Raw genomic sequence first — 10,989 nt, 5'->3', positions numbered from 1 at the left:
TGTTGCACTGCGTGGTTAAAATTCTGTAGAATTGCCATGAAATTTTAAGAAAAAGTAACCGCTGGCCACGCGACAGCCACTGCACCTCTGTTAGAAGCAGAATATGTTTGGTTCTCTTCATCCACATGCAGTTGTGCAAAGAGGGTTTAGTTGGTAGATTGTGCTATAGTTACCAGTGTGTCAAGGTCTTAAGAAACGTTTTTTTTTATGTTAAGATTTTGCTTATCATGTGAGGTTGTCGAGGACGATGACATGTTGTTTACTAGTATTGAGCCATGGTATGGTAACTTGATGTTACATGTTTTTAAATCAGTAGGTGTCATTAATGTTCCTTTTGTTAGGCTACTATAAAATTTTTTAATACTTTAAGTCAAGTCAAGTGGTTTTTATTGTCGTTTCAACCATATACAGTTAGTACAGTACACAGCGAAACGAGACAACGTTCCTCCAGGACCATGGTGCTACATAAAAAACATAGGACAAACACAGAACCACATGAGACTACACAGACTAAATAACATACCTCTATAAAGTGCACGTGCAAACGTGTGCAAAAAGTACGGGACAGTACAATAAATTACCAAAAATTAACAGGACAATGGGCACAGTGAGAGACAGTGCAGCGCCGACCAGTACACAGTAGTGCAAAAAGATGACAGTTTCTAAAAATGCCAAAAGTAAACATAACATACTATGAGATAGTGTTCTATGCACATAGCGGTTATTGAGGTAGCAGCCAGGTATAAAGTGACAATAATTAAAGTGCATCTCAGGACACGTGTGTGTGTGTGTGTCAGTCCAGTCTCTGAGTATTGAGGAGTCTGATGGCTTGGGGGAAGAATCTGTAACACAGTCTGGCCGTGAGGGCCCGAATGCTTCGGTACCTTTTTCCAGATGGCAGGAGGGTGAAGAGTTTGTGTGAGGGATGTGTGGGGTCATCCACAATGCTGGTTGCTTTGCGGATGCAGTGTTTTTGTAAATGTCTTTGATGGAGGGAAGAGAGACCCTGATGATTTTCTCAGCTGTCCACACTATCCTCTGCAGGGCTTTGCAGTCCGAAAAGGTGCAAGTCCCAAACCAGGCAGTGATGCAGCTGCTCAGGATGCTCTCAGTGGGAGATGTGCTTTCCTCAGCCTTCGAAGAAAGTAGAGACACTGCTGGGCTTTCTTGGTAATAGAGCTGGTGTTGAGGGACCAGGTGAGGTTCTCCGCCTGGTGAACACCAAGGAATTTGTGCTCTTGACGATCTCCACAGAGGAGCCGTCGATGTTCAGCGGAGAGCGGTCACTCTGTGCTCTCCTAAAGTCAACAACCATCTCTTTTGTTTTGTCCACATTCAGAGACAGTTTGTTGGCTCTACACCAGTCCGTTAGCTGCTGCACCTCCTCTCCTGTATGCTGACTCGTCGTTCTTGCTGACGAGACCCACCACAGTCGTATCATCGACGAACTTAATGATGTGGTTCGATAATGTGCCTCTGTGGAGCTGGGGGTGGGGGGCAGGGCCTGTCGGAATATCACGCGCCCGGTCCCCAATCGGACTGATGAGGCGCGCGAGGGATAAAGGTGGCTGGTGACGATGGTTCGAGAGAGAGAGCATTACGGGCATGTCCGTCATGTGTGTGTTTGTGTCTTCTTTTAAGTTTATCATTAAATTATGATTTATGTTGACAAGCCGGTTCTCGCCTCCTCCTTGCCCATCCTTTAACTGTTTTACATTGGTGCCGAAACCCGGGAAGGAGGAGGGATGCCCGTCGCAGAGTCCTCGACACTGCCGTCCACCCTGGGGAGCGCCGCTGCCATCTTCCGGGTGACGGAGTAGCCCGACCGCCCGGATGCGGGGAACGGCCGTCGTCCGCGGGGCAAGTGGGGACTGGATAACCCGACTGCCTGGAGCGAGGGAGCCGCTGCCGGGGGCGGAGGAGTGCCCTGCCGTCCCCAGAGACGCGGAGGGGTCGAGGGAGACCGCCGTCCGCGAGGGGAGGAGGGAAGAAACTCTCTGACCGCCCGGAGCGGTAGAGCCGCTGCCAGGGGCGGAGGAGTGTCCCCATTTGCTGTCAGAAAAGCGGAGGCGCGTTCTGCCCGCTGGGGGTCGAAGGTTTCACTCCGTTTCGCCAGGGGTTGGAGCGGCTGTCGTCCGCCTGAGTGTGGAGGAGTGTTCGAGGACCACGCGACGGTACATCAGAGAACCGGTGAGTGAGCTTTTCCTGTCTCTCCTCTCTCTCTCTCTCTGTCGCACCGTGTTGGCCTTTTCCCTCGCCTATTTTGTTTTCTTTCCCTCCTGTCTCCTCCCAGGGCGAGGAAGGCGGGGATGACCACGCGGGACGCAAGATACAACCCGCCCCAGGGATGGGGGGGGTGTACGTCATGCCGGTGGCACCCCGCCCTGAGATAACGCCGGGAGGAGTGTGGAGCGGAGGGGGACGGGGCAGGTCGGAATATCGCGCGCCCGGTCCCCAATCGGCGAGGGATAAAGGCGGCCGGTGACGATGGTTCGAGAGAGAGAGAATTACGGGCATGTCCGTCGTGTGTGTTTGTGTCTTCTTTTAAGTTTATCATTAAATTATGATTTATGTTGACAAGCCGGTTCTCGCCTCCTCCTTGCCCATCCTTTAACTGTTTTACAGCCTCATCACGAGCCTCTCGAAGCACTTCATGATGATGGGTGTGAGTGCAACAGAACGGTAGTTGTTGAGGCAGGACACTGGAGACTTCTTTGGCATGAGGACGATGGTGGTGGCCTTGAAACACGTTGGAACGACAGCGCTGCTCAGAGAGATGTTGAAGATGTCGGTAAGAACATCTGCTAGCTGGTCTGCACATCCTCTGAGCACTCTGCCAGGAATGTTGTCTGGTCCAGCAGCCTTCCGTGGGTTGACTCTACGTAGAGTTTTCCTCACATCAGCCGTGGTAAGACAGAGCACCTGGTCATTGGGAGGAGGGGTGGTCTTCCTCGCCACCACATCGTTCTGTGCTTCAAACTTAGCATAGAAGTCGTTCAGCGCATCTGGAAGGGAGGCATCTTTGTCATAGGCAACTGATGTTGTCTGGTGATGGCCTGGAAGCCCTGCCACATGCACCGCGTGTCGCCGCTGTATTTATAATTATATAAATAATAATAATTATTATATTAATATGTATTATAATTACTGTAATTAATAAACAAATGCATAAATAATACACAATAAACTGTTAAGCATTGAATAGCTGTAGGGTGTAGTAATGTTCAAGTTAACACGTCATCTTGTATTACCATATATTTAAGAATTAATTGTTATTTATTTTATTTGTGTACTACAATAATTCCTTACATTTATATAGCGCTTGTCTAGGCACTCAAAGCACTTTATATAGTACAGGGAGAATCTCCTCAACCACCAACATCTACCTGGATGATGCGACGGCAGCCATAGTGCACCAGAACGCCCACCACACACCAGCTATTGATTGAGAGGAGAGTAGAGTGATGCAGCCAATTCAGGGATGGAGATTATTAGGAGGCCATGATAGATAAGGGCCAATGGGGGAATTTGGCCAGGACACCAGGGTTTTACCCCTACTCTTTATGAGAAGCGCCCTGTGACCACAGAGAGTCAGGACCTCAGTTTAAGTTTCGGGTCAAAAGTCTAATCGTTTTTCTGGTGGCCATACGTATTATCACTTATTTAGGTGGACATACTTAAAATCCTAAGAAATATAGGTGAGCATATGCTGTATGCCTGTGTATGCCCTAGACTACACTACTGTATGTGGCGATATGCATTAGGGATTTTTTATTCTGATGGTAGGCCGCAATAAAAACATCATTTGTACTCGCAAGTTTTAACAGAAGAATTCATGTTAGTGTGTGTATAAAATTAAAAGCTTCACATTTCTGCCTTTTACAATGGAAGTGAATGGAGCCAAATTTTGGAGGGTTTAAATGACCTCAGCTTTTGCTTTCTTTTTTTTTTCAAAGAAAGAAAGCAGGGACGATTCAATATATTTTTATGTTAATCAACATTATGCCACAAATTCTGTCAATTGAGCTTAACTTGTATTAAACATGGGATATTCATTTAAAGCCCAGAATATTCTGGGTAGGTTTACATCCTCCACAGAGTGTCTAGTGTTTGGAATTACTACAGATCAGCTCTGACTAAAATCATCTACATTTTGAGAATAAATCTCAATAGACCTTTTTCACAGACTGTGACGCGTTTCTGCTTTATCAGCGTAAATCTAGCAATTTTTTTATGTTATACATTTTTTAAATAGTGAGTGTAAATTTAAAACATTATGCTTTGTGTTATATTACCCTGGAATTCATTTTACAAAATGAATTACCACAGCTGCAAGGGGGTTTGATTACAGCTGCTGAGAGAGTGACAGTAAATTTGGCATCTTCTCTCATTTTACTGTCTTATTTTCCCATCCACTGTTCTCTATTTTTTTCCTCTTCTGGAAAGTCATTTAAATGTAATCAGTGGTTTTTTTATTTTGGTCTTGGAGCAAATTGGTAAGTGAAAATGATATTTGCCGTGATCTCCCATTCACAACAGTCGAAGTTTACCCTGCAAACTTATACTTCTGTGTTCCAAAACCCGGAGTGTGAAAAAGGTCTATTATCACAGAAGGGTGTGATAGAGCCTGTCCCTCCGGCCGAGATAAATATTGGGTTTTACAGCCCCTACTTCATTGTACCGAAGAAAGGCGGTTGGGTTGCTGCCAATCTCGAGCCTGTGAGTACTGAACCGGGCCTTACACAGACTCCCGTTCAAGTGTCCGACATCAAGATTGGTTTGCGGTGGTAGGCCTGAAGGACGTGTACTTCTACATCTCGTTTCCACCTTGACGCAGACCCTTCCTGCCGTTTGCGTTCGGGGTCAAGCGTACAGTACAAGATCCTCCCTTTCCCAAGAGTGACCCCTAGTGTCACTACATCAACACAACGTCTCATTCCCTCCATCAGGGAACGGAGGTTACAGACGTAACCAGGACGTTTCTTGTTCTGTGTTTCTGTGGATATTTCCAGAGGTCCCATGGAGTACCACTACCTGAGAGGGGTGTTCAGTAAGTCTCAGGCTGCATCTCCTCCTCCTCCTCCTCATCATCCCTATGATTGTATAGTTTATAGTCGCTCTCGGCTCCTGAATGGGAGGCCATAGAGAAATACATTTCTGATTCTCTGGCAGTCAAGACCCTCTTTTCAGCAGGTGCAGGGTTCTTTTTTTTGGGGGGTGAAGTGTGTCTCCGACATGGGCCCCCAATTTGTTTCCAAAATTTGGAAGGAATTTTGTAGATTACTGGGGGCTATTGTCAGTCTTACCTCTGGATTCCATCCTCAGAGCAATGGGCAGGCTGAGCGAGTGAATCAGGACCTGGAGAGAGTGTTTGACTTCCCACAAACCCTCTTCTTGGAGTCAGCAACTTGCGTGGGTGGAGTACGTACACAACTCTTTGCCAGTTTCATCCACGAGCCTATCTCCGTTTCAGACTAGTTTAGGTTAGCAGCCACTTCTATTTCCAGCACTGGAACCCAAAGTTATGGTCCCCTCCACACATGCATTCATCCAGAGGTGCCGTCGCACCTGGAAGAGAGCCAGACAGACTCTCATCCAGGTGGGATGCCGCACTGAGGCCCAAGCCAATTGCCACCGGTCTCTTGTGTGGCTTTCTTCTAAGGATATTCCTTTGCATTCCATCTCCAATAAACTTGCTCCCAAATTTATTGGCCCATTCCCTTTTACCAATATCCTTAACCAATATCCAATATCCCGGTAACAGTCCTTCTAAAATTGCATCCAGCTTACAGGAGGGTCCACCCCACTTCCACATCTCTAAAATTAAGCGTGTTTTTTACTCTCCGATAAATCCGCTCATTGCTGTTCCTCCACCGCCACATTTTGTAGATGGGGAACCCGCTTTTACGCTTGACCGAATTCTGGATTCCAGGTGGAGGGGGTGTGGGTTCCAGTATTTGGTGGACTGGAGAGATGTTGGGTCCCTGCACGTGACGTTCTTGATTATTCCCTCATTGACAGGTTCCACCAATGACATATGGACGGGGTATTGTCATGGGAGGATTCAGCCCCGGTATGTTTTGTATGTCTTCGCTCATGTTGTTGCAGGTGTGGCGTTGCTCAATAATGCTTATTACCAGCCGCTGCGACACCTGCACACTTTCTCCTTTCCCCTTTATAAGCAGTCCTTTGTGTGAGTTGTGTTTGTCGGATCGTTCATGTCTGCTGTTCTTTTTTTTCTCCCTCATGCTCACGTTTATTTCTTGTTTTTAGTTGGATTTACCTTTAACTGTTTTCCTGTGCTCCAGTCTTATATCTCTCTCAGTACTCTCTGCTTTTGGTCTTATCTGCCTTCATCATCCCCCCTCACTGCAGTCATTGCCTGCCAAGCTTTGTCGTCATCATCATCATCTTCACCATTGGACTTCTCTTGCTGTTTTTTGCCTGCTGTTTTTACCACTCAATTATTCAGTAAATATCATTTGAACTGTTACCTGCATCTGGGTCCTCTATTTATCCTGACAACTGTTTCTTTTTGACACTGATCAAAAGGTGCGATTTAACACAATTTATGTATATTTTTATTTATCCTAATTCATTTCATATCTTTTTTCATAGTACTGTTCACTTTGCTTCATTTGTACAGTTATTTTATGGACTGCATGGACTCATGTGTCATTAGAGTGTACATGATTGGATTCAGCATAGGTGGTATTGTTTGTGTCAGAAAATTGTTAATTTGTTTGGATTGATGTTGTTGAAGCTGCAATATTAATGGTTAAGAGTGGGACATAAAAAGTTGCCACTAACTTGAGATGGGAATACAGGTTTTCATGGCTTACATCTTGTCAAATATTACTATGTTACTTTTATGCTTTATTGAACATTGTATTATGGTACTTGGTAATCATTCTGTTCTCATAGTACAGCAAATACAGTGTGAAAGTAAGATATGTACTATGCCACCACCACAATACTTTTTTTAAAGGAAGTAACAGAATGTATTCATTCATAAGGTGAATTTACAGAACACAGAATGACATGTAAGCCCCTTGATTAGAACTGTTCTTGAAATTTGAGTCTCATAATGAAATCCTTTCATATGAATATATTTGAATGATATTTACATATCATTGTTGAACTGAATGTATGATAAGCAACTTTGAAGCACCATGTTTTTTGTTAAATGAATAGAACAGAAATTAGTAATAGCCTATCTACTGTAAGTAACCACAAATGTTAGATTACAAGTTAATCAAAGCATCCCATTTGTAACATGCATCTTCGGTATGTGAATAGTGTCTTCTGGTCTGGTATGGCATTGTGTTGTGTGTGCATTCATAGATGGGATTGCGTTGTTCTTTGCCATAATCTACCTACTGTGTGTGGGTCACAATCTCTACCTCAGTGGTAAACAAGCACAAACTAGTGTGTCATATTACACAGAATGGGGAGAGTTAGTTAGTGCATAGTAAAAAATATAAAAACATAAACATATTACTCATGCTGTATCCCAAAAAAGGTGTCCAGTATGTGAGGGATCAAAAAAGAACTTTCACAAATTTCAGCTAATGATTAATTCAAGGCAACAATATATTCTGGAGTGTGAAGACTTTGCTTCATAAGGAAGACATACATGAGGCAAAAGCATTTATAAAAGTTGGTTATACTGAAAGCAAAATTTAATGGTTATTTTTTCTTACTGTTAACCATCATTAAATGCTGAGTTGAATACTATTCAAACCTTAATTATTTAGAATATTGACTCAAGTTATTTATATTTTGAACAAAGGAATCGAAACCCTAATAAGTTAGCGGAACTCAAAAAATTGAGGCAATAAATGACATACATTTCTTAAAGTTAATAAACTCCCAAGTTTAATAGAACTTTCAGATTTAGATTTTGTACAGGCATGTTAATTGCTCTTAACATGAAATATTGAGTAAGCTAACTAATACATTTTAATGGCACGAAACTTTAAATCCAAACATAAAATTACCATGTAAGATCATTTTAAATACTTCAAGTAGTGTGACCTATAATAACTAGCAAAATCCAGCTAATATAGTGAACACTATATTGCTGAATGCATTCTTAATAGAAACACTACATTTTGATTAGAAATGCAATTGCTCAATGAGTGAAGCAATATATTGTAGGACAGTCTTCAAATGTACCTATCCTCAACCTAAGCTCAAGCTCCACTAATCGCCGTGACGGTAACCCCCCAAAATTGAACATAACAGAAACTCTTCTAAATAACACACCAAAACATTTAAACACACATTAATCTTGCACAAAGACACATTATACAACACTTAATTTTATTTTTTACTCTCACTGTCGAGTGCTATGCAAAGCATGCTGGGAATTAGAAATCCCCTTACTAGCTTCAGTTAAATTTAAGTTCCTGTAAATTCAAATAGACAAGTTCATTAATCTCAAAATATTAAAACAATTCAGGTTACTTAAAACAAGGGTTTTCAACAGGGGGTCGGCAAATTATTGTTTGATCCACCATTGCACTTGTAACAGTCACTCACTCACGAACAATAGCGAGAGAGAGGAGTATGCATTTTAGTCTATCGCCATGTTGAAGTACCTCGCAATTGCATGCCAAATCGTCGTCTTGCAGTAATCCTCCCTCATATTTGCACATCCTTGGTTATTTAGATATGAACTGAATGGAACAACCAGCATTATTAAAGTGTGGTTAAACTGTGCTAGTCAACAAAAGCATGCAGCGTGGACAAACCATGCTCATAACAAGCTGCTTATAACGCAGATAATAATATAATGCCGATCAGGATCAGCAGAGCACGTAAGTAAAAGTGTCTGCTTTGCGTTGGTTGAGGTGTGCATTTGAGTGGATGACAATCTACAGTTTCTTGTATTATTAGTTGCTTCTTGCTTTCAGAACAACAGACTACTTAGTGTAATATAGTTAACCCTAAAATTATCAAGCTGGTATACACAGTCTTTAACATTCCACACACACACAAGACGCTGACTTCCAAATCAGCATAATTAAAGGTGCACTTGGTTATTCTTTCCTCATTACAATGTTTTACTCCTAAAGATATTAACTGTAATTTTAAAACATATGTATAAAATTGACCACTCACATGAGATGTACTCCATTCATAGAAACTTATAAAAGTTTTATTCTGAATGGAAAGGGTCTGTCTGTTTGTCTGTCTGTCTATCTATCTATATATCTATCTATCTTGATGGGGTATGTTACATTGAAAAACAAGCAAAATCAAAAATGGCATTTCATGTAAAAAAGGTTGCAGAGCCCTGCTGTACATCACTTCATGTTTATTTTAATAGCATTGCAATGTAAACATCATAATGTAAATACAATAATATGGAACTTTAAAATGCAACACTCAATTTTTATACAATATGTAACAGGGGTCCCTGCTCTGACTCTCTACCTAACAAAGGGTCCTTGGTACTCCTGACTTAAAAGGTGTCTGTTTTGTGAAATCAAAAAAAAAATAATTCCACAACATCTGGACACAAATTCAGCAAATTCATAAATTATGTATTTTTGAACGCTTACAGCTGACTATATAACTAATCCGATATTTATAGTCAACATACAAGTACAGACTTTCTTTCATGTAGTTAATGAAAGTCAACTAACAGCAATATTGAGAGGGACAAAATGTACCACCTGCTTTTTCTTATTCACACAATGATCAGAAGGTGTGAGATTTAACTTTTTTTTTCTGAATTTCATATTTCTTTCTGTAATGCTGTTCACCTTGCTTCGATTGTACAGTTCTTTTATGGATTGCATGACTTCCTCTGTCTTTAGAGTGTATATGATTGGATTCAGCATAGGTGGTATTGTCTGTGACAGGGAATTGTTAATTATCCGTGCATTTGGATGGAGAGATTTCATTAAAGCTGCAATATTAACGCTTAAAATTGGGAGATAAAAAACTGCCACTAACATGAGATGGGAAATACAGGTTTTCATGGCTTTCATCCGGTCACCGCCATGAGCAATCTTAAGCAAATCCACTGCAATGCAAAAATATGATATGATTATCAGTAACAGTGGCATGCAAATCAGGAGAGCAAAGAAAATTTGTGTCATGATATTATTTATGGAATAATCATTACAAGCTAATCTAAAGATAGGGCCGTGATCACAGAAATAACTACTGACCACATTAGATTGACAAAAAGAGAGTCTATTGACCAAACACACAAGTATAGTAATAATAGTCACAGAAAAAATCCACATAACCCCTGTGATAAAAAACATGGTTGTGTTGTTTACAATAACATGATACCTTAGAGGAAAACAAATAGCGATCAATCTGTCATAAGCCAAGGCAAGGAGTGTTAAAGACTGCAGGTTCATGAAATGAAATACAAAAAACATATTTGCCAAGCAGGCTTCATATGAAATTTCTTGGTGCTCAAACAAAAACGTATCTATAAGTTTTGGAATTAAAGCTGAGCTCCCACATAGATCAGAAAGGGCCAAGTTGAAGACACAAATGTATTTGGCTGTGTGGAGTCTACGGGCCAAATAAATAGTACACATGATGAAAGAATTCCCAAAAACAGTCACAGCATACACAACAAACAAGAACACATAGTAGTACTTTGCATGTGGGATATTAGAAAAGCCGTTGATAAAAAAAACTCCAGGGCGAACAAAGGTGGCATTTGCAGTGGAGTCTGACTGCGTATAGGTCATAATAATTGTCGTGTTGTTGTCAGGGTTGTAGTGTATCCTGTGATAAGAAATGCAATTAGTAACAGAAAATAAGGAAATAAATATTTAATTTCCAGTATCAGTGCATTTATGAGCAAAAAATGCTTAATATTCTTTGATATAATAATAATATTAAACTTACCTTAATAGTAACAATTTCAGTAAAATCATTAGCGTGAAAAAGATGAAGCACATGGTTTATACTCTACCTTCTTCAAAGTTGGTACCATGCTAATATTCCACCAGC

General features: G+C 41.4%; 1 protein-coding gene across 1 annotated transcript; it reads right to left on the bottom strand.

The window, feature by feature from the left end:
* Positions 1-9,644: 9,644 nt before the first annotated feature.
* Positions 9,645-10,724, bottom strand: LOC127636364 (olfactory receptor 1-like). The gene has a single exon (XM_052116814.1). The coding sequence runs from the start codon at positions 10,722-10,724 to the stop codon at positions 9,645-9,647; it is 1,080 nt and encodes a 359-aa protein (XP_051972774.1).
* Between the last annotated feature and the right edge of the window lie 265 nt (positions 10,725-10,989).

The sequence above is a fragment of the Xyrauchen texanus genome, chromosome 44, assembly GCF_025860055.1.
Source record: "Xyrauchen texanus isolate HMW12.3.18 chromosome 44, RBS_HiC_50CHRs, whole genome shotgun sequence".
Lineage (NCBI taxonomy): Eukaryota > Metazoa > Chordata > Actinopteri > Cypriniformes > Catostomidae > Xyrauchen > Xyrauchen texanus.
Note: the sequence above shows the minus strand (reverse complement) of the source record. Positions and strands in the feature narration are given on the sequence as shown.